The 24,255-nt window shown below is 35.4% G+C and overlaps 1 protein-coding gene across 1 annotated transcript in view; it reads left to right on the top strand.

Moving 5' to 3' along the window:
- The first annotated feature begins 1,376 nt into the window (after positions 1 to 1,376).
- LOC109082946 (protein unc-80 homolog) overlaps positions 1,377 to 24,255 on the top strand; it is a 44,346-nt gene continuing 21,467 nt past the window's right edge. Inside the window, exons 1-25 of the mRNA XM_042725666.1 lie at positions 1,377 to 1,573; positions 1,984 to 2,032; positions 2,543 to 2,699; positions 2,814 to 3,109; positions 3,750 to 3,873; positions 4,047 to 4,111; positions 4,254 to 4,387; positions 5,557 to 5,824; positions 6,500 to 6,634; positions 6,799 to 7,015; positions 7,334 to 7,465; positions 7,684 to 7,952; positions 9,123 to 9,440; positions 9,525 to 9,656; positions 9,888 to 10,035; positions 13,944 to 13,994; positions 14,448 to 14,540; positions 17,694 to 17,907; positions 18,079 to 18,287; positions 19,297 to 19,403; positions 20,546 to 20,693; positions 21,144 to 21,316; positions 23,132 to 23,344; positions 23,468 to 23,603; positions 23,714 to 23,847. Of these exons, the coding sequence (XP_042581600.1) occupies positions 1,482 to 1,573; positions 1,984 to 2,032; positions 2,543 to 2,699; positions 2,814 to 3,109; positions 3,750 to 3,873; positions 4,047 to 4,111; positions 4,254 to 4,387; positions 5,557 to 5,824; positions 6,500 to 6,634; positions 6,799 to 7,015; positions 7,334 to 7,465; positions 7,684 to 7,952; positions 9,123 to 9,440; positions 9,525 to 9,656; positions 9,888 to 10,035; positions 13,944 to 13,994; positions 14,448 to 14,540; positions 17,694 to 17,907; positions 18,079 to 18,287; positions 19,297 to 19,403; positions 20,546 to 20,693; positions 21,144 to 21,316; positions 23,132 to 23,344; positions 23,468 to 23,603; positions 23,714 to 23,847 (4,014 nt within the window). The 5' untranslated portion in view covers positions 1,377 to 1,481. The remainder of the gene's footprint in view (positions 1,574 to 1,983; positions 2,033 to 2,542; positions 2,700 to 2,813; positions 3,110 to 3,749; positions 3,874 to 4,046; positions 4,112 to 4,253; positions 4,388 to 5,556; positions 5,825 to 6,499; positions 6,635 to 6,798; positions 7,016 to 7,333; positions 7,466 to 7,683; positions 7,953 to 9,122; positions 9,441 to 9,524; positions 9,657 to 9,887; positions 10,036 to 13,943; positions 13,995 to 14,447; positions 14,541 to 17,693; positions 17,908 to 18,078; positions 18,288 to 19,296; positions 19,404 to 20,545; positions 20,694 to 21,143; positions 21,317 to 23,131; positions 23,345 to 23,467; positions 23,604 to 23,713; positions 23,848 to 24,255) is intronic.

Here is a 24,255-nt window from a genome sequence, read left to right as displayed (position 1 = left end):
TTCTTCATTGTGTTTTGGACATTTGTTGTTTAGTCCCCTGTCATCTGATGCATCTGATGTTGATGCATAAAGCACATCTGACATCATTTTTTTAAACGTATAATTTTTTTAACGTGTCCATGTGAAATGCTAGATCAAATATTGTCCAAATGTATGCATTGTGACAATACTTTTGCATAATGGGGCAGGCAGACAAAACAAAAATCACAATAAAAGAGATGCATGTTAATTATGCTATGTAATTATAAAAAATAAATATGTTTTATTTGGTTTTGTTAGGAATAGACTATGTATTTAGGTTAAATTATTCCACTCAATTGGCCTGAAATTCAAATTGAAAATCAGAATTAATAGGACCATAACTATTCTATCTGATCAAGATATGTATGTGGGAAACCGAATATTACCCCATTTTTTTCTTAATCAGATTGATGAAACTGAATATATCACATTTGTTTATGCTGTTAAAACACTAACTTTATTCTTGCCTGATGTGTTATTAAAGAGGGATTAAGCTGTTATCGGTTAACTCTTATGAACTGCAGTTTATGAACATGTATAGGCTATCTACTGCTGCAATAAGTGCCAGAAGAGAGTTTAAATCCATTTTTTGTTATATGAAAGGACCACATTTTAGGTAACACTTTATTTTAAGGAGTCCTTGTTACAGTGTAATTATACATTTAAATTCTGAGTAATATTAATTACTGACATGCACTTACTATATGGTCAGGGTTAGGATTAGGGTTTTGCTTAGGGTTACTTGCATGTATTTATGCATAATTTATTGCTATTATAATAGTAAGTACATGTAATGTGTAACAAGGACACCTTAAAATAAAGTGTTACCACATTTTACCTTAAATTTATAGCAGTGTAATTACAATAGCCATGTACTTACAATACAGTTGTGCTTTTTTGTTACACATTTGTTCTTGCATAAATTAAGTAACGTTATATACCATATATAGGCTATGATATGGTAGCTATAGTTTACATTAAAATTTTTAATTGCTAAAGTTATTATTACACTGAACTTTGTTAATTTGATGTTATCCAGCACTAAGAAAGAAAGAAAGATTGATTAAAACGACTGGGATTAAAACTTCTTACATGGTTCTCATATTGTCATATTTTTATTTTTTTATTACTGTAACAGTGCTTGTAGGTGCTGTGATATTTTGGCAGAATTGTCGATTTGGTTACTAATAAAACAGTATCAATTGTTACACTGAAATATTTACGAATCTCGAGCTTTTAAGACCCAGAGGGTGTCCGTCGCTCCATCTCATTGATTACGTATTTGAAGCCGTATCTTCAACCCGGTGCTCTTAATTGACAAGTGGATTCGGTCTTTCAGCGCTGCTCCACGGGGTGGTGTCGACACAAGTCTACACCTGCAGCCATTTTACGCTCCGATGTCGTGAATCAAATCCATCCCTGAGCAGACCGTCTGCACCCTTGAATCCAGCAGGTCAAAAATGGTGAAAAGAAAGAGCTTGGATGACAGTGACCAGGAAAACTGCCGGGGGGTGCCGTTTCCGATCCAAACCTTCCTGTGGAGACAGACCAGGTCAGTGATTTAGTCGTGGCATAACAGGTGTTTTCTGCGAGTGATTAGTCTGATTTCCTCGTATATGGCTCCCGCAGAGCGGTTCTCATTCGTATGCATCTCTCATACCGGTCTCTGAATGGATTTCTGTTGCGCTGGTGTCTCGTGCGTCATCTTTTCACACACCGCCGCACCTTTGTGTGTCTAAAGAATGAAACCCTGAACAAAATTGGCAGAATATTCTATCGAATATTTCACCTTCGTAGAGCAATCGTGCTGTCAGTGCCTTATCAGAGCTCGCCATAATTCAGTTTCAGTTAAAATCATGCTGTGGCACAGAGTGTCCTTGCCGGCTCGATTATGGCTGTTAATTTATACAGTTTTATGATATGATATGAAACTAAATAATAAAAAAAAAATATCTGTTACAGCGCGTTTTTGCGGCCGAAGTTAGGGAAGCAGTATGAAGCCTCCTGTGTGGTGAGTGTATTAATAATCATAAGTGAACACCTTCACCTGTGAATAATCTTTCTTCTCTCTCAGAGACTGTAAGCCTAAATCAGAGGTTCATATACATATTTGATTAACTGATTTAACGTTATATATAACGTTAAGTATTTTATATAAATACCTTAAGTATTTTTATTTTATTTTTTAAATGAACTGTGCAATTTTTTAATTATTATTAAGCATTCTGCAACCCTATCTTCAAGACTGGAAATCATGAATTTAACTGTGAATATTTTGTTCTACTGACAGCTGCAGAGTTTCTTTCCAGTAAGAAATAAAAACAAATCTGCATACAGTTCTGTTAATTATTATTATTATTATTATTATTATTGGGATTAGTATTAGTATGCCATATGATTGGCAGTCTTGCTGTTATATCCTGTTTTCTTTCTCGTGTACAAATAATACTGTAACAGGAAGAAGCAATCATTTAATAAGTGCTCTTGAGGATTATGTCTCACACTTTTATCCTGCCTATAGTCATTTGAGCGGGTGCTGGTGGAGAACAAGCTTCACGGGCTCTCTCCAGCCCTCACTGAAGCCATCCAGAGCATCTCTCGCTGGGAGCTGGTCCAGGCTGCTCTGCCTCATGTTCTCCACTGCACTGCCATACTTCTCTCGAACCGCAACAAGCTAGGTAGGAACCCTTATTAAACTACAAATTCTATGTCCTTTGTGCACTGTGTGTTTGGGTGAGTTCATTCTGTGGTTAATTTCATTGACCAGCATGTCAGCAATCTCTCTTCACCAGGACACCAGGATAAACTCGGGGTAGCTGAAACGAAACTCCTTCACACTCTACACTGGATGCTTCTGGAGGCGGCCCAGGAGTGCCACCAAGAGCCTGGCCTGGGACACGGCTGGTCTGGGGGCAGCAGTGGTAGCAGTAGTGCCTACCTTCAGCCCATGGGGAACCAGGGTCTCACAGACCACAATGGCAGCACAACTGAAGAGAATGAATATGCCCGTGCCAAACTCTACCACAAGAACATGGCCACTGTGGAGCTCTTTGTGTTTCTCTTTGCCCCCCTCATTAACCGGATCAAGGTTGGAACTTTTAGTGTTGATATTATTAATTTATTTTTTTCTCTGCAGGGCTCAACAATGATGTCCTGCTGGCACAAGGCCAGTGTGAAAGATTTCATGGAAGTGGCTGCATTGCCAATGAAAATATTACATCATTGATCTTGTGCATTCATTTTAATGCCTTAGTTTTCCATGATCTGTTCTACATTGTTGCTGTAAATTCTTCTGATTTGACACTAGATAATGTTATGTGTTATAATGAAAGTGAGTTTCATTACAGCTGTACAATTTCCATTTTATTTTTAAATATACATAAAAATAAAACATATTCTAATTATTATAGTGTAATATAATAATTATATTATTTTATTATAATTATTTAATAATTTCAGTATTTTAAAGATGAAAAATTATACCTAAAATTCGCTGAAAAATAAATATTTCTAGCAAATATTAAAATATAAACTGATAATTTTTTTGTGGTGGGTCAGATTAAATTTTTTTTATGACAAAGCAAGGAAAATGTTATTGTTGAGCCCTACTTTATCAGTTCAAAATCCTTAATTTTATGGCTGTGAATGTACTTTTTTATTTTTGCAAATAATGGTTTATTAATTTAGCTTAAACTGCTAAAAAATGTTGATCATTTTGCATTTGGCAGGAGTCTGACCTCACCTTTCGACTGGCTGGTGGACTTGTTATTTGGCAGCCAATGTGGGAGCACCGTCAACCCGATGTTCCTGCTTTTTCTGCCCTTGTCAAACCCATGCGTAACATTGTTACAGGTCAGATTTCTGTAAATTCACTTTTTTTTTACGGTTCTTCTATCGCTTCTGTCCTCAATAACAATTTAATTTTTGCCGTGTTTTACCAGCATTAAACCCAAAATACAATTCTATCTTTGTGTGTACATTGTTCATGTTTCACACATCTGTTATCTCTGTTATATTCTCCACAGCAAAGAGGAATTCTCCAGTGAATAACCAGTGTAGTCCTCATGATACCAGTAACCCATGCCCTGCAGTGAGTATTCAGACTGTGATTTGCAGCTGCACAGCCCCTTGTGGCTCATTTAGTCCTGGCGTATATTAATTTCCTCTCGTAGTGCATTAACATCATTGTTCAGCTGGGGTCATGTGATTTCCTCTTCTATCTCGGCTTTCAGGTGGTATGTGAATCAGACCAGCCAGACTCCCCCTCCCCCTCGGTGACGGGACAGAGCTGTCGCCGTGGCAACTCTGTGGAGAAGGGAGGGTCCTCACAGCAGGCCTTTGAGAAAGGATTTTCACAACCAAAAAAGTGAGTGTTTGTACCTACAGGTGGTGCGTGTAGCAGGATCCTATTTATTAATCTGTTTTGAATTGAGGGAAAACATTGAACATTGTCAATATAGGGAATAAATCATATTAAGACTGTGGTTCTACTCTGACAAAAATGGTATACTTTTATAAGTTTCCATAAATTAATTGATCGGTTAATGCAATAGCTATCATGAAATAATAATGACAAAATACTTTTACAATAATTATTATAATTTCTACACTACTAGTCAAAAATGTTTTTTAAAAGAATTATCTTCTGCTCACCAAGCCTACATTTATTTGATCTAAAATACAGCAAAAGCAGTAATATTGTGAAATATTTGTACTATTTAAAATAACTGCTTTCTGTTTCAATATTCAAAATGTAATTTATTCCTGTGATCAAAGCTACATTTTCAGCATCATTACTAGTGTTTGCTGTTTAGTGTCACATGATCCTTCAGAAATCTATTATTTATTATAATTATTATTATTATTATTATCATCATCAAAACTTTAAAACAGTTGAGTACATTTTTTTCGGGATTCTTTGATGAATAGAAACAAAGATCAGCATTTATCTGACTTAACATTTTTGTAACATTATACACTATACCATTCTATATATATATATATATATATATATATATATATATATATATATATATATATATATATATATATATATATATATTATATATATATATATATATATATATATATACATACACACCTTTTTGGGGGGGTTATAGAAATGTATATTTTTATTTAATGACATTTATAATGTTACAAAATATTTCTATTTCAGATAAATGCTTAAAATTTCTTCTGAAATTTCATTTTTACCATATTAAAACATCATTATAACATATTAAATTATGTTTACAAATTGAACCTTATTGTAAAGTGTTGGCAAAAAGTATATCTATTACAATCTTCTAAAACTAGAAAGATTTTAAAGCATTTTTTCTTGAAACTCATCCTATGTTGGCTAGATAAATAGTGTCTGGTTCCAGTCGGACTCCCATCTGTCACAGTGTTAGTCTATGCATGTGTTCGCACTGCTGTTGCCAAGCAACGATCCTGAGCAGGCTCAGTCTGAACTTCCGTTCTTTCTGACCATCATTTTCTGTAACAAATATGTCTCTTTCTTTCTTTCACTGAAAGTTTCTCAGTCCCTGGTGGCATCTCTGTATCACAGCGAGCAAGGTATGCTACCTATTTTGATGTTGCCGTGCTGCGTTGCTTGATGCAGCCTCACTGGACAGAAGAGGGTGTGCACTGGGCCCTCATATACTACCTGCAGCGGCTGCGTCAGATACTGCAGGAGAAGCCTGAACGCCCCCCTGAGCCCCTGATACCCCCCTTACCACGGCCCCGCAGTAGTTCCATGGTGGCTGCTACACCTTCTTTGGTTAATACTCACAAAACACAGGTAACAATCCTATGTCAGTAACTGAGTGTGTTTTTACATAACACTTTCAGATGGTAATGGGCAGTGGCATATCTGTATTACTACTTGTCACACTATGGTGGGAGTACTAAAGCACACAAGGATGGAGATAAGTAACAAACACAGCCTTTATAAATCCACAAATCACACTCAGGAAATTGTAGGAGAAACGCACTTATGGGGAAATTAAAAAGGATGGGGAACACAGGCAAACAGGCACAGAACATAGTGAAAAGTAAATCAAGATGGAAAATAACCCTGATCCTAATAATATTCAGTTAATATTTTGTTGATGAATTGTGTTGTGTGAGATAATACGGCCATTTGTTGTGGATGGTTTAAATGCATTTTTGCTTGATATAAAATAACTAGATGCCCCCATGTTAGACTTGGCAGCTGACTGATTTTGCCTCTCCAGAAATAAAAATCCAAAGATGCCACTAGTAATAAGTAATAAGGATAACTGAGCAATCTTATAATTGTTAATTTTGGACAAGATAAAGTTCATTATACACGATCAGGATGCGCGATTGCTACTTTAAAAGATGTGTAATAAACTGAAATACTATTATTCAACATTTTAACCATCATAAGTCATAGGTTTTTTAAAAATGCATACCTCTGATACACTGTTTTTTTCTTTGCCGTTTTTCTAAGGATATGACTCTAAAATGTAATGAGGAAAGCAGGTCTTTGAGCTCTGAGACCTTCTCTAAAGTGTCAGTTACCAACCTCAGGAGACCAGCAGTCCCTGACCTCTCAATTGAGATGGGCATGAACATATTCAAAAAGGTATGCAGATTATTTTTATGCATAGTTTCAGACAGTCAATCAATATATATTTTAGTTATTGCAAAACCTCTGATAAAATGTTGATATCACATGCAAGGTTACTTTTAACTTTCACTATGCCCCTATGCACTTTATTCTATTATTCTGTTGTCTTTTTTTTCCAGTTTAAGAACCGTAGAGAAGATCGAGAGAGAAAAGGCTCTATCCCATTCCACCATACTGGGAAGAAACGCCAGCGTCGAATGGGTGTACCTTTCCTGATGCACGAGGATCACCTGGATGTCTCACCCACACGTAGCACCTTCTCATTCGGAAGCTTCTCTGGACTGGGAGATGACCGTCGCACACTGGACCGTGGGGGTTGGCCTTCCACTATCATGGGTATGTAGGGCCCTATTAAATCCATTTTATTTCTTCATGCTGTGTTTTTTCTAGACCGTTTTAGTGCATCAAAAATCTTTTATAAAACTTTAACAATTTAATAATTGCAATAATTTATTAAACATTTTTGTAAAGCAATTGGGCCCTTTCCCAATTTCCCAAATTCTATTTTATTTTTTCCCAAATTGTATTAAAATTTTTTGGGGATTCTGTGCTTTATGGTTTAGTGCATTAGCCCTGCCCATACAAATTGCTTGCACTTGTTTGAGTTTAGCTTCAAATTATTGTCATATTGTGGTTGTGTTTTGTTGTGTTGAGGGAAGTTAACTCGTCGTGGAAGCTCAGATACTGCCGGAGATGTGGACAGTCTTGGAGCAAAACATTTTCACTCCCACCACAACTTGCCTGAACACTCCAACAGTCACAGTGACAATACCATCAAAGAGGGTGGTAAGCAAATAAATAGCACTTTCACAGTATTAATTCTAAATCTATTGCAGTTCATCTTTCATTGAAATTAATAAAGATGAATACAATACAACAGGGGTTTTCAAACTGTGAGATGCTAGTGGGTTCGCTGAACGTTTTAGAGAAAAAAAATAAATATAGAAATGTGTTTGAATTGTTAATAATCATTTGTGATTTTGACTCATAGACTTCTTTCTCAGTTCGTTCCCAGATCTCCACCATCACCATGGCTACATTTAACACAACTGTGGCTTCCTTTAATGTAGGCTACACAGATTTCTTCACAGAGCACATTAAGAAACTGTGTAACCCCATTCCCATCCCTGAGATGCCATGTGAGCCACTGGCCTGCTCCAACCTTCCCCGAAGTCTGACAGACTCCTGCATCAATTACACATCGCTAGAGGACCGAGACACTATTGAGGGCACTAACAACTTCATTCTGAAAAATGGCATGCTGGACCTTATGGTAAGGGGTTCAGCCTTGAGCAAAGGGGCATGGGTTTAGTCTCATAGAGAGACAAATTTGCTATACAGTTTTAGTTAAAAAGGATTTTCTTACATTGTTAAATGAAGGTTCTTATTATACTAATATGAATATTTTGATTTGATATACAGTTATCAGCAATGATTCTTATTATTATCAGTGTTTTTTTTTCTGCTTAATATTTTTTTCAGGCTTCTCAGTAAATAGAAAATTCCATTTTTAAAACAGAATTCTTTTTTTAAGATGACAAATGTAAGTAGTCATTTTTTATTGCTAAATAAAAGTATTGATTTATTTTTATTTTTCTTAAATCATACCCTAAACTTTTAAATGGTAGTGTATCACAGTTTATACAAAAAATATTAAGCAACATATGCTTTTAACATTAATAATAATAATAAATGTTTCTTGAGCACCAAATCAGCATATTAGAATGATTTCTGAAGGAATATGTGACAATGAAGGCTGCTGATAATTCAGCTCATTTATATAAATATATAATTATATAAATTATAATAGAAAACAAGTATTGTAATAATGGTTACTATTATTTTAATAATATTTCACAATATTTACTGTTTTAATGTATTTTTAATAGTGCTGTCAAACGATTAATTAAGATTAATTGCATCCAAAATAAAAGTTTTGTGCTGTGTATATTTATGTATATATAAATACACACAAATGCATGTATATATTTCAGAAAAATATGTTATGTTTATATATTAAAGATATTTATTCATAATATAAATTATATGAATGTAAATAATATAGACATGTACATACATGTAAAAATTTTCTAAATATATTCTGTATGTGTGTCGATTTATATATACATAATAAATATACATAGAACACACACATATAATGCAAACAAAAACTTTTATGTTATACGCGATTAATTGCAATTAATCGTTTGACAGCACTAATTTTTAATCAAATAAATGCAGTCTTGGTAAGCATAAAAGACTTCTTTAAAACATAAAAAAAGTAATTACAGTATTTCAAACTTTTGACTGGTAGTGTTTAGATTGGCCATGAACAAAATGTTACAATTATTTTAACATGAAAATAATTGAAAAGATCTGACCATATGGTTCATATTATGAGTAGTGTTGCCTTTCCTGTTTACCACTGTGTTGTTTTTTTAAGGCTGTTCTGCGGGCCCTGTATTCCGTACTCACCCATGACATCAGTTCTCGGATTTGTGACGTGGCGCTCAACATCATCGAATGCCTCCTGCAGCTGGGGGTTGTGCCCAGTGTGATTAAGAAAGCCCCCAAACCTGAGGACAAAGAGGTGGAGCGTCCAAAGGAGGGAGCCAGTCAGAGTGTGGGTGGAGCTCAGGGGGAGGCGGCTGGAGGCACAGGAGCAGCACCTAATGGAGGTGGTGGAGGAGATGGAGGAGGAGGGGGTGGAGAGAGTCGTGGAGGAAGCAGAGATGATATAAAGAATAACAAGGACAACCAGGTAAGACAGTTAATATATCTGCTGTAAATGTGTGAGTAATTATCACATGCAAGATTTCATGCATTTTTTTAAAATCATCAACAGGATGGAGACACTTCACTCAGCACTCACAGGTTGGCTCTCACCATGCTCATTAAGATTGTAAAATCACTCGGCTGTGCGTACGGTTGTGGTGAAGGCCATCGTGGGCTTTCTGGAGACCGCCTTCGGATGCAGGTCAATATATGTGTACAATTAAAATATCATTTTACAGTACAGATTAATCTTTCTCTAAGAGGTTTAATCACTGATCTCTGTTAGACAGCATTAGATTGATTTGCTGTCAGACTATTAGTCATGTGGTCAGATGATATGAATTTCATAAAATATGTAGAATATAGTACATTTGCATGTAGCAGTTTGTCTCCAACAAAAGCTAATGACCGGATGCTCTTTCCTGTTTTTTAGGCGCAGAATTGTTTGACTACTCTGTACAAGCTGGATAAAGTACAGTTCCGGCAGACTATGAAAGAATACGTTAATAAGGATTCGCTCAACAACATTGTGGATTTCCTGCATGCCCTACTTGGCTTCTGCATGGAGCCAATCACTGACAGTAAGAGGGCAGAGCTGCACTTATTAAGTGCATGTCTTTAACATGCCCAGGCATATTTTTTAATCCCTTTTCTGAAATCTCCAAAGATACAGCATGAGCCCCATTTTCATGCATCAGTTATAGAGATGGATTTGTCTTTTCCTAAAAGAGAGATAAACATGATCTTTTTTACAATTTGATTATTGAGCTGTGTATTGACCTTTAAAACTCAGAATACTGTAAGTTGAAATTTAAAGCAATAGAACATTACCAGTCAAAAGTTTGGACTAATGTTAATGTTTTAATGTTTTTGAAATAAGTCGCTAATGCTCACCAAGACTGCATTTATTTTATTAAAAATACAGCAGAATGGTAATATTATGAAATATTACAATTTAAACTGTTTTCTTAAACATGTAATGTATTCCTGTGATGGCAAAGCTGAATTTAGAATTTATTCCTGTGATGTTAAAGCTTAATTTCACCATATTTGAATGATTTCTGAAGGATCACATTACACTGTTGACTGGATAAATGGCTGCTGAAAATTCAGCTTTGTCATCTGAAAACAGAAATCAGTTATTTAAAATTTTAGTAATGTTTCACAATATTACTGTTTTCACTGTGTTTTTGATCAAATACATGTAGCCTTGGTAAAAAAAACGTAATTATTCAAAACTTTGGACAGACAGTGTATCACAAACTAATTTTTTAGGGTTATGTAAAATTTGAAGTAAATATTAAACTTCAATTCTGGTCAATAATAACTGCTAAGCTGTATATCTGACTGTTCTCCATGGCAAGATACCGTTGCTATTTTCATGTCTCTTGTATAACTCCGTCATCTGTTTTCATACCAACTTAGAATAGCTTATTGGTGCCGTCTTGTGACTCAGAACTGGAAGACTTGAGTATAAATTTAATAATATGGTGCGGATAAACCTTTGATAGATGACTAGAAGCAAGAAAATGAAACCATTGCTTGGAAGAACAACTAACTGGTAAGAGACATAAAGAGCTGGATGAGAGAAAACTTAAAATAAATAAAGTTACATTTTACATTGTAGCTTATTATGTTAAATAACTGGTCCACAGAAGAAGTAATCTAAATTTAACATGAATAAGAAAATATAAATTAATGTACTGTTTCACTGTTCTAAGTAATAATTAGCTGTTTTCTTTATAGCAAAAGCTAAGTTAATCTATAAGTAAGATAATAAAATCAGATCAGTATTTCTTATGCATGTATTTATTTGTTTGGTACAGTGCTTTGCGAAAGTATTCATACCCCTTAATTTTTTCCACATTTTGTTATTTTGCCTTATGTTAAACTGCTTTAAATAATTATTTTTTTCTCTACATCAATCTACACTCCATACACCATAATGACAAAGCAAAAACAGAATTGTCACAACTTTGTAAATTTATTCAAAATAAAAGAAAAGTGAAATAAGTACATTACATAAGTATTCATACCCTTAACTAAATATTTAGCTGAAGAACCTTAACAGCCTCAAGTCTTTGGCAATTATCTGCCATCCTTCTCCTCATCTTTTCAACTCTCAAGCTCTGTCAGGTTGGATGAGGGCAGATGCACATTTTCAGGTTTCTCCAGAAATATTTGATGGGGTTCCAGCTCAGGCTCTGGCTGGGCCACTCAAGGACATTCACAGAGTTGCCTATAAGCCACTGTTGCTGTGTGCATCGGGTCATTTTCCTGTTGAAAGGTGAACCTTCTGGCCAGTCTGAGCTTCTGAATGCTCTGGACTGGGTTTTCATTAAGGCTATCTCTATATTTTGCTGCACTGAGCGTTCCTTCTACCCTGACAAGTTCCTCAGTCCCTGCCACTTAAAAACAGCCCCACAGCATGAGGCTGCTACCAGCACACTTTACTTATGGGATAGTACTCTGCAGGTGATGAGCAGAGCTGGTTTCCTTCAAACATGATTCTTAGAATTGAGGTTCATCAGACCAGAGAATCCTGTTTCTCAGAGTCTGAGGGTCCTTTAGGTGCTTTTTTGTAAATTCCAAGTGTTTGTATGTGTCTTACCTGAAGAGAGGATTGAATCTTGCACAACGCCATAAAGCCCAGATTGGTGGAGTGTTGCAGTGATGTTTGTCCTTCTGTAGATTTCTTCTATCTCCACATATGATCTTGGAGCTCAACTAGAGTGACAATCAGGTTCTTGGTCACCAAACTAACCAAAGCCCTTCTCCATCACTTGCTCAGTTTGGCCAGGATGCCAGCTCTAGGAAGAGTCCTGGTTGTTTCAAACTTCTTCCATTAAGGGTAACAGAGACTACATGCTTCTGTGACCCTTCAGTGAAGCAGAATTTTTTTTTTCTGAACTCTTCCACAGATGTGCGGTTGAGCTCTTCAGGCAGTTCTTTTGACCTCAGTGCTTTTTGTTTTTGCTCTGATATGCAGTATCAGCTGTTAGAACTTTTATTAAGACGTGTGACTTTCCAAATCATACCCATTCAATTGAATTTGCCACAGGTTTACTTCACTTGAAGTGTAGTAACATCTACAAGGAATATTAATGCTCCTGAGCTAAATTTTAACTGTCCCAGATAAGGGTATGAATACTTATGCAATGGAACCATTTTATTTTTTTTTATAAATTTGCAAAGATGTTAAAAACCTGTTTTTTGCTTTATGATTATGGTGTATGGAGTGTAGATTGATGGGGGAAAAAAGTAATTTAAAGCAGGTTAACATAAGGCAGCAACATAAAAAAAAAACGTTAAATAAAATAAGGGGTATGAATAATTTCACAAGGCACTGTAAATAAGCAGGATAATGTACTGTAGAGTTAGCCAGTCATTATGGGAAAACAAACCCCTCCAGATTTAAACAGGTGGTACCTGATCCCCTGTCTGGGGTAATATTTTCCAAAAATTACCTGCTAACTGTACATTGTGCAATTAAGTCTCATTTCTTGTAGATGTGACTGGAGTGAATAGCTTCTCCTTTGAACACTGTGGCTGTCACATTTCCATTTATCAGAACATCTGGATATTTCTGTGTCATACCACATGTCTCAGATTCATAACATAAATTTTGTTTTATAACAGCTATGAACAATCAGAACAGATCATAGCACTTAACATAGCAGGCAGAATAATTTAGTGTCATATCAGGGCTTTTCTATTTCTGTCTTTTCAGTAGATTATATGATAAGCTGCTACACACTTGGTTTGGAGGTTTGGTATATCTATCCAACATCAAAAATGTATATTTAATTGAAGAATGGACATCCTAGCTATGACATTACAGTTCTATCACAATAAAGAAGTCTTAAAATCCATTAAAAAGGCCATGTGCTACAAAGTATTAAATGAGAAACTTGAAGCAAATGTTACAAAATTAGCTGGAAATACAGATCGTCTCTACATATTTTTATGTCATTCATTTCTCGCTCCTTGGCTTCTTCTGTCTTCTGCCTTCATGTCTGCCATTAGTACTTCTTTCTTTCTTTCTTTCTTTCTTTCTTTCTTTCTTTCTTTCTTTCTTTCTTTCTTTCTTTCTTTCTTTCTTTCTCTATCTATCTTTCTTTCTCTCTTTCTTTCTGTCCGTCCGTTTGTCAAACTGTTTGTACCCCAGTCCCTCATCACTCATCCTTTCAGCAGACTTGCCAAACATCATATTGACAGTTTCAATTCTTATTGTTTGTATTTTTAAATTTTATGGAATCAAAAAAGCAAAATAAGCTGAATTTCGATTGATTTCTGGCAAGTTAGTGAACATGAGTGAGTGTTATGAAAATGATATCCCTATGTTTTTTTGGGTCGTCTTCTTTTTGCATCTGTGGGTGTGCGTCTGTGCGTGGATGTGTGTTTTGGAATGAGTTGGTGTTTCCTGACTTACGAGTACATGTCTGTGCTGGCCTGACACCAATGTTGCCCACCATCTTTTCTCTTGCAGAATACGGCAGTGCAGGTGAGAGGTCCAGGAGGGCGAATAAAAGAAACATCGGTAGATACACAATATCTAAATTTACTGCCAAAACTAGGCACTACACCCATTCCTGCACCCCTCACAATGTCCAGGGTGATGTTCTCGCCTGTAGCAGAGCTAAACAGTGCTTAGGCCTTACCGAATAAACAATCTAAAAACCGGCTTTATAGACCCAGCTAAACTAAACTCAACATCACTGTGAAATCAGAGCATGACCTGATTGTTAGGTCTATTACTATCTCTCAGGCCACAGTCACTTGCATGTATGCAAACCTTCAAAACCCTGCACAAATCACTTTTTAGGTTTTCCTATCATATGTGCTATTGATTTCCCCCCTTTTCATCTTGTAAACATCAATGCTTCCTGCTTCCCTTTATTGTTTGGCACTTATGGCTGAGTGACTTTATTTTGCCCAGACATGGCACCAAGGTCACAGTTTTTCCTCTGTGATGACTTGTTTGTGTTTGCAGACAAGGCTGGCTTCGGGAACAACTTCACCACTGGAGGAGACAAGTCTCTGGTCCACAGCATGGAGACTGTGGTGGTGCACTTCAAATTCAATCATCCAAAAAAAATACCTCCACCACACAACACATTAACATCACAGATAACATAACCAGATTACAGCATTTAACTAAACAAATTACATTTGGTGATAGTTACAGTAACCAGGCACCATACAATAAAACAACAAGTGAAGAGGCATATCTTTGCTATTTCAATGTTAATTGTATCATGTAAGCATCATGTTTAAACATGGAAATATGAGATCCCATATCCTAAAACACACTTATCTCCGGTGACGTATACCAGGCTTCTCCAACCATCAGTCTGTGTGAACCCTATCCCTTCCTTAAAATAGTCTAGAAGTTCACATTCAGATCTGATCTGATTCAGATTCTAATAACAACAGTAATAAAACAATGAGCAATAAACTACATAGATTAAAAATTATCACGTCTGATTTTTTAAAAGCCAGGCTTTAAGACTTTGTCTGAAGGAGTGGTACAATTTTCTATTTCAATTGGAAGTGTGGAACTGAAAGGAATTTTACAGTCCCCTCTCTGAGCGGGTCTTGTAGATCCGTTGTTTAAATTTTTCTGCTTAATAAAATTACTTAGTGGTGGAGGAGTTTTTCCATTTAGGTTTTTAAACATCAGACAGGCTTCAGTGTATTTTGTTAGATTTTCCCAGTTAAGGATATGATATTTGCCCAAAATATTGCAGTGGTGGTAAGTATTGGGTTTTCTGTCCAGCACTTAATATATGCCTGCTTGTACAAGGAGAAAATAGGCTTCATTGTTTTACCTTTAGCTTGAGACCAAATTGTTATACAGTTTGTTAAGTGGGGGATAATCATTGACTTTACATATAATTTTGCTGCTGTAGTTGTTAAGCAGTTTTTTATATACCTAAAATTATCCAGATTGTATTTAGTTATTTGCGATACTTACTTCACTTGTTTTTTGGATTATTTTCAATAATCACTTTTAATCAGATGTAGGTCACAATACAGAACAGAAGAAAAAATGTCACTATTTCTGTTAAATCGCGACTTTAAGTCGCAAGTAAAGTTGCAAGAATAAGGTCACAAATTGAGAAACGAGGTTGCAAATTATGTGAATAAAGTCACAAGTTGTGAGAAATAAATCCATAAATTAATAGAAATAAAGTTGCAAGTGCGAGAAAGTAGCTTTTATTGTGAGATCGCAGTTACATTACTGTTTTTCACTGTGAGGCGGAACTGAGACAGATTTGTTGATTGGCTCTGGTTTGTGATTGATATCATTACATCATGTTTCATTTTCGCATTCAGTCCAGTGTTTCCAATTTAGCAATTTTGTTGCTAGATTTAGCAACTTTTCAGATTACCCTAGAAACCTTTTCTTCCAAAAGTATCTAGCAAGAAATTTCACTATTTTTAAAATTTATTCAGCAACTTTTAGCAACTTTTAATAAATGAGTCAAACAATAAATTACACAAAAAGGGGAAACCAAAGATAGCAGTAAACACATCACATGAATGAAGTTAGCTGCCATTTGCAATTCATAAATACTAATTAGGTGTGTTCGGCTTGAAGTGCCGCTGCGCAGACCGATCGGTGTATGATGTCAAAGAACCGCTTTGTGATACACCTTGTTAGTAGCTGGTACCTGTGATTGTTAATCAGTTAGTACAATGTAAGAAACATATCTAGAAAAATGGAAAAGGTACTAGTAATTTTCCATGACATTATCAGTAATTCATTATCTGTTATAACCCTGTAATCTGAAAACACAAAAAACAATTAAAAAACCTGTGAAAAATCAATACGGAAAAATTCCTTCTACTAATACACTGCTTAAAACTATAATTGTTCAGAATATGTTGTTTTACTAGTTTACTAGCTAATAAAAAAATCTTAATTGTAATTGTTAAAGGGGTCATATGATGCAAATTCAAATTTTCCTTTCTCTTTGGAGTGTTACAATCGCTTGGTGAATAAAGAAGATCTGTGATGTTGCAAAGACTAAAGTCTCAAATCCAAAGAGATATTCTTTATAAAAGTTGAGACTCGTCCACCCCCCTGAAACGGCTCATTCTACCACGCCCCCACATATCTACATCATTATGTGGGAAGATTTGCATAACGCCACCCAGATGTTCATGCAAAGAAAGAAGGCGTACCTTTTATTCTCGTTGTAGTATTGTTGTTGCCGTCGCCACCGCCATGTAGTATAGATGTAGTGTGTTTCACTGTGAAAGTGAAACTACTTTGTTTGGCTTTCCAAAAGAGGATGATATCCGCTTCGTCATGCCTGGAGCTGATCCGTGCTGGTCGCTGAGGAAATACATCAACTTCGCGCTGTGGATTGCCAAATCGGCTTTCACTGTAGATGAAGCTGCGCCGTTCTCAAGCCGCCCGCCTCTGCTCATTCAAGCCGGCCGCGGCTCACTCTAGACCGCGGCTCACTCTAGGCCTGACAAGGCATCACAATATGTTAAGAGGCGTAACATTTCCATCTCATGCTTGAGGCATTCGGCCAACCGCAACACGCTGGATAGCTGGCCAATCACAGCACACCTTGCTTTTCAGAGCGATGAGCCTTAAAATCGACACGTTTCAGAAGGCGAGGCATAGAGGAAAAACAATAATGTACAGTATGTGGAAAAAAAATGTTTTTTTTTTTTTAACCTTAAATAAACACATTTCATTACACCAAATACACAAAAAAATGTTATTTTTAGCAACATCATATGATCCCTTTAAAAAAAATTAATAATTCAATGTTGTATTTAAAATTACACTTATTTATATTTTAATATTATTATATTATGCATTTATATTATTTTACAAACAAACATTTTTTTTTGCTGAGATTTGATGCAGTGACACAATTTTGCATCGTGATTACGTGATGACATCATCGCGCAATGACATCACAATGTCATTTAGCAACTTTTAGCAACAAGTCGACCTTCCTTTGTGCAACTTCCCCTGAAAATTAGTTAAAAAAATTTTTTTTTTTTTTTTTTTGTGGCTGGGATCTTCACGCATTGCATCTGGTTAGGACAGTTTTAGCACTAGTTTTACTTTGAGTGCTTCTATGTGTATAGACTATGTAAAATGAATAGCTCATGATTACCTGTGCAGAAAAAGCACTCCATTGTTCACAAAAGAATAAATATTTAAATCTATATTTCTGTTTTCTATTTTCCCTCTCTCTATTTTCACACATTCACACTATGACTGTCTCTCCTTACATCTTAACACACAAAAATCAGGGCCTGTATTGTGACATACGTCAGCTGGTTCAGTTTATTAAGGAGTCCCATGGAAATGTCTTCCGACGTGTGGCTCTCAGTGCCCTTCTGGACAGCGCTGAAAAACTCAATACCACTAAAAAAACAGACGAAAAGGAGGAGACCAAGCCATCTTCAGCAAAAAAGTACATTCATAAATATGACATATTTATTCACATGATTAGTATGAAGACATCAATGCTTAGTACACTTAAACATTTATTTGTAAATCAAATTGAACAGTTTCAAATATTTGTAATGCATAAATCAAATATATGCATGGGCTGAGTTTGTGTTTATCTGTTTCTGTCTATCAGTGAGGAGCAAATCCCAGGAGCGCTTTTAGGAAGGAAAGACTTTTGGAGGAAGATGTTCAAATCTCAGAGTGCCGCCAGTGATACAAGCAGCCAATCAGAGCAGGATACGTCAGAGTGCACCACTGCCCACTCTGGTACTACCACAGATCGGCGTTCAAGATCACGTTCCCGACGGATTTCACTACGCAAGAAACTCAAACTGCCCATAGGTATGTTTCTGTGAGAGAGAAATTCTTTACAAACATAACCATAATTGTCTCTTTTCCTTTGTTTTCCCATACAAAGCAGATAATTATATTCTTCACTGTTAACAACACGACTTCATGCCCTTGGCTACCCTTTCTCTGAATTTCTTTAATTACAGAATTACTGTATAAGCAGGATTCAGGTTTCATAATATTCCATATTATCAAATACATTTACTCATTAAACAGCAGCTAAACAGTAAGTAAAATAGAAAGTACAGTAAATAAATTTATTTTAACAGTTCAAAATTGATAGTAATTTGATCTCTGTAACCTAATAACTACAAATCTATAATTTCCATACACAGATGATTCTTCAGGAATCATTTACTCACTTTAATTTGTTCATAACAATTGAAGATATGCATTCTCTTTAATGTGTTTATGTCCATGCAACGCATAGGTAAGATTATAAAAGTTCTTTCTGCTACACAACCTTAATGATAAGAATGCTTGTAAAATGAGAGATTGTAAAATTTATATTAGGACTTAAATCAACCAATAAACTGTATTTTAACTAGAGTCTTCAGTTGTGATTGGTTTACTGGTGTGTTAGGGAATGTTATGAAAAATCATTCACATCTCTGTTCTTTCCTTTTTGTCACCAGCATGCCATAGGAAAGCTCGCCATCCACCAACTCACTCAATTTTACTTATTTTTATTAATTCATACTAATCAAACATCATCATAAAGTAACATTAAGTAAGAAAAAAAATGAAAAAAAAGGTTCACATATAAAGGTTCATTTATTTATCATACTTTTTGTACTGTGAGTGTATGTGTTATTTGTCCATTTTTGTGTTTATGCTCTATGAGCTGGAGTACCTGCTTGAAATCTTCCCTCTTACATTCCTTTTGGCTTGTTTGCACTTCCCTTTAAAGGGTACCAGAGAGCAACCCTAAATAGGTCTCAAGAGTTACCAGAGTGCTAAACTAACTTTATTTCATATAACCATTTAACTTGTGGAACAGGAAACTGGCTGAAACGCTCCTCTCTATCTGGTCTGGCTGATGGAGTGGAGGACCTGCTGGACATCAGCTCTGTGGACAGACTGTCCTTTATCAGACAGAGCTCCAAGGTAAGGGCAATTCTCTGCATTTACTGAGTATTAAGGTTAGAATAGTTGGTAAGGATGGTCCATGACAAATAAGAGTGTCCATGGTAATAAAAAAAATCTATTTTAGAACTCATCTGCAAAGTTCTGTAATATTATCCATGTTGGTTTGATATGGATTCATACCATTTTCAAGTTTAATGACTCTATATTGTCATGTGGTGTTACCATCAAGTAAACAGTTAATAACATATTTTCCTTTACACACTTTCTTTGAATATGTTATATTTTCCCTCTCTAAGTAAACAAAAATGAAAATTAATCTAATTAAAAATGTTAACAAAAACCATAGTATATCAATGTTATAGTATATCAGTAATACTAAAATAACACTGCCTTGACCATTTTAATTTTATACCCCTCAAAAATGTAAATAAAACTTAAAAAGTAATCAAAAACATGCTCATCAAAAATGTATATTCCAGTCATTATATGTATGAACTCCATGAAAAAAAAAGATTATTATTTTATTGCATTATTATATGTAGACTATTATAGTTGTTATTCATATTTTGAATTCAATTTTTATTTTTATATTTTATATCCCTTCTATTACTATCCTATTAATATATATTTTTTCTGTTGTACTTTTTTTTTCATTTTAGTAGCTTTTGGTTTTTTGTTTTATTTGTTTTTCAAATATGTTTATGTAAATTAATTTAAATTATTTACATACATTTTATATTAATATATTATATATATATATAATATAAAAAATATTAAATTTACATTAATAATTTGTATTTCACTTATTTTAGTACATCAAGTTAAACTAAATTAAAATGCAAAATGTTTCCGTGGCAACTAGATGAAATAAAAATTATATATATATATATATATATATATATATATATATATATATATATATATATATATATAAATTAACGTAAATTTTATTACATTAATTTTAATTCTAATAACAAAAATGTTAATATATATGTTTATATATATGTTTATTATATATATATGTTTTTATATATATATATATATATATATCATTGCTGTAGAGCTATTAGACACAAATACATATATATATATATATATATATACATATACACAAATACACAAATACAGTGACTTGATTTGAGTTTTTCTGTACATCTCAGGTCAAGTTCACCAGTGCTGTGAAGCTGTCGGAGGGTAGCGCTATCGAATATGGGCGAGAGGAAGAGGAGAATTTCTTCAAGCGGCTCGGTAAATGGCGGTCTGGTCGGAGGAACCCTTCCAAGCTTCACCACACAGAAGAGAAAGATGGTAGAATCCTGGGGTGCCTTCCCCCACCCCCGTCCACAGTTCGCTCTGTTTGTTTGTTTGTGTGCCCGTATTTGACGTGTCTTGTGCTTCTGGTACACTCCTCTACCATCTTCCATACCAGCTCTCTGTGTGTTTGTCCATCTTTGTCAGAGCCATCCGCTGGAAGAGGGACTGTGGTTCTCTGACCTATGACCCGGCACCATGACCCGTCACAGCTTTGTCAGAGTTGTCGTGAACCTTCAGCTCAGTTATTAGATGTTTGTTCAGGGGATATCAGAAGTCATGGTTTGATTTGCAAATCTTGAGTATTCTTGTTGTTTCAGACTAGTGCCAAAAAACAGACTTGCATGTTCATTCGATATCACCAGATGCATATTCATAAGCTATTTTCAGCTGTTCATGTAGAGGTTCTACAGTCCTTTCACTGACACCGTTCTGTACCACGACAAGGTTGCCATGGATTCCAGGAGCGCTTGGCCGCCAGTCAGGAGGCCATGAAGAATAAGAACATTGTGAATCTAGGTGCAATCAGACAGGGCATGAAGAGATTTCAGTTCCTGTTGAACTGCTGTGAGCCGGGAACCATACCAGATGCTTCGATTTTAGCAGCAGCGCTGGACCTGGTCAGTTCTGTTTCTTCTATTTATATTTATATATGTATATAAAAAATGGTGTTACATTACTTTTGAAACATATATACTAGACTGTAAAATATACAGAGAAAATATCTCTATATATATATAGGGAGAGATTTAACCAAATATTCCTTTAATCAAGATAAGGCTGGAATACACTACACAAGTTGTGTCTGAATGAGTTGACGCTAGTTGACGAAAGCCAGAGCCAGTCAGAGCTGATGGATTTCACAGAAAATCACATTTTGTATTTAGAGCACATATTTAGCTTCAGACTATGATTCCATCCAGTCAGAGGATATCAAACATATTTGATATTTTTAGTCAGTTTTACAACACAAGTTTTAATTTGTCGCAGATCCTAGCAAGGATGCACATTATGCCTTGAAAGTCTAATTGTGTGTGTGATCCTCAGTTGTTTAGTCTATGATGCCCAGAATGTGTGATGATATTATGCTAGACAAAGGTGGCAAGTGTATGATGCCTGTAGTGTTTTAAAATTTGTTAATCAGTTTCAAAGTTGTGTAGTGTATACCAGTCTTAAATGTGCATTTATTATGTTTATGTATTTATTTTTTTCTAAATTTGTCAGTGCCTTTTGATATACAGTTGTGCTCATAAGTTTACATACCCCTTGCAGAATGTGCAAAATGTTAATAATTTGAAACAAAATAAGAGGGATCATGAAAATTGCATGTTATTTTTTATATAGTACTGTCCGGAATAAGCCATTTCACATAACATATGTTTACATATACTCCACAAAACAAAATAATAACTGAATTTATAAAAATGACCCCATTCAAAAGTTTACATACCCTTGAATCTTAATACTATGTGTAATTTCCTGGATGATCCACGACTGTTTTTATATTTTGTGATGGTTGTTCATGAGTTCCTTGTTGGTCCTGAGCAGTTCAACTGCCTGCTGTTCTTCAGAAAAATCCCCCAAGTACTGCACATTCTTTGGTTTTCCAGCATCTTCTGCATATTTGAACCCTTTCCAGAAGTGACTGTTTGATTATGAGATCCGTATTTTCACATTTCACACTGATTACAAAATAAAAACCAATAAAAAACCAACAAAAAATTTTCAAAAAATAACCAAAACCCAAGAAGGTAACACAATGCATTAAAGGGATACTTCACCCTAAAATGAAAATTTTGTCATAAGTCACTTACCCCCATGTCATTCCAAAACTGTAAAAGCTCCGTTTGTCTTCGGAACACAATTTAAGATATTTTGGATGAAAACCTGGAGGCTTGAGACTGTCCCATAGACTGCCAAGTAAATAACAGTGTCAAGGTCCATAAAAGGTATGAAAGTCGTCATCAGAATACTCCATCTGCCATCAGACGTGCACTCTGGGTTATATGAAGCGACGGGAACACTTTTTATGACGGTCTCCTCTGTGTCACTCCATATCACCGTGCTGCGTATGCTCTTCTGTGTCCTCCGCGCCACAAGGATGCGCTGTTTTATTACAAGTCAAAGCTAAATACACATAGAAACAGTGCATCCTGTGGCCAAATTTTCATTTTGGGGTGGAGTAACCCTTTAAGAGCCGGGGGATGAACATTTTTGAACTGGATGATGATGTGTAAAATCTTCTTATTTTGTTTAACGATGATATTTTTTCAATTAGTACTGGACTTCAGAAGCTACATAAATACTTACATGTTCCCTGAAGACAAATTAAGTACATTTTACCCTGACCATCCAATTTAAAAAGTTTACACCCCGCATCTTTAAATCAAGGTCAAGAATATTATCTTGTTAATTTTGCGAAATGTCTTCACCAGGAAGCACCTGTGGTGGCAAGGGCCTCGCTTTTCCTGGAGTGTGCTCGTTTTGTGCATCGCTGTAACCGTGGTAACTGGCCGGAGTGGATGAAAGGTCACCATGTGAACATCACTAAGAGAGGGCTGTCCAGAGGACGATCGCCTGTAGCAGGAAACAAAAGAAACACAAAGCTCCAGTGGAACGCAGCCAAACACTTTTACCAGTGGGGAGATGTGAGTCACATTATGCTGATAGATATGCAAATTTAGTCTTTCCTGCAGAAAACATTCTTATGTAATTTTTTTTAGAAATTCATATGTGGTATTTGTCTGCATCTAATATTTGTATCCTTGAAGGCGATAGGCACTCGGCTGAGTGAAATTTGCCACTCAGACACTGAGAGTCCAGCCAACATCTTGGGTTTCATCTATGATGAAGAGAGCAAGAGGAGAGCAAAAAAGGAGGATGAGGAAGAAGATTATCTGGATGACAGTAAGATTGGAGATTATGAATGCTGATAAAACAAACAGACGTTGGACTTTTCGGATCCAATATAATAGTTGAGCATTTAGCTGATGGTTTTTTTATGATTCTTTCAACAGACACAGTCAACCCCACAAAGTGTGGATGTCCCTTTTCTCTGAAGATGGCTGCTTGTCAGCTGCTTCTGGAGATCACCACTTTCCTGCGAGAGACCTTTCCCTGTCTTCCCAGACCCAGAACAGAGCCCCTTGTGGTCAGTTTTGGTATTGTCTCCCTCAGACAAGATTGATTCATTTTTACATTGTTATTATTATTATCTTAACTATTATCATATTAACGTAAACAAAAAGTTTGAGTTAAAGCAGTAAAATAACTGAAAATAAATAAAAACAAATCTGAAATTACTTTAAAAAAATTTCTCCACATGTTTTGCGTGGCTTTATGATTAACAATTCAGAGAGATCTGATAAAATCATATCTTCATAAAAATATTCCATTCATCTTTCATTATGTCTGTATATGGCATAATAAAGATTTGTACCCATTCTGTTCTGTTCTATTCTATTCTATTCTATTCTATTCTATTCTATTCTATTCTATTCTATTCGGTCTAATTTATTTAAAAAAAAAAAAAAAACACCTTGCTATGTGCACTGTGCTA

The sequence above is a fragment of the Cyprinus carpio genome, chromosome B6 (assembly GCF_018340385.1).
Source record: "Cyprinus carpio isolate SPL01 chromosome B6, ASM1834038v1, whole genome shotgun sequence".
NCBI lineage: Eukaryota > Metazoa > Chordata > Actinopteri > Cypriniformes > Cyprinidae > Cyprinus > Cyprinus carpio.
Note: the sequence above shows the minus strand (reverse complement) of the source record. Positions and strands in the feature narration are given on the sequence as shown.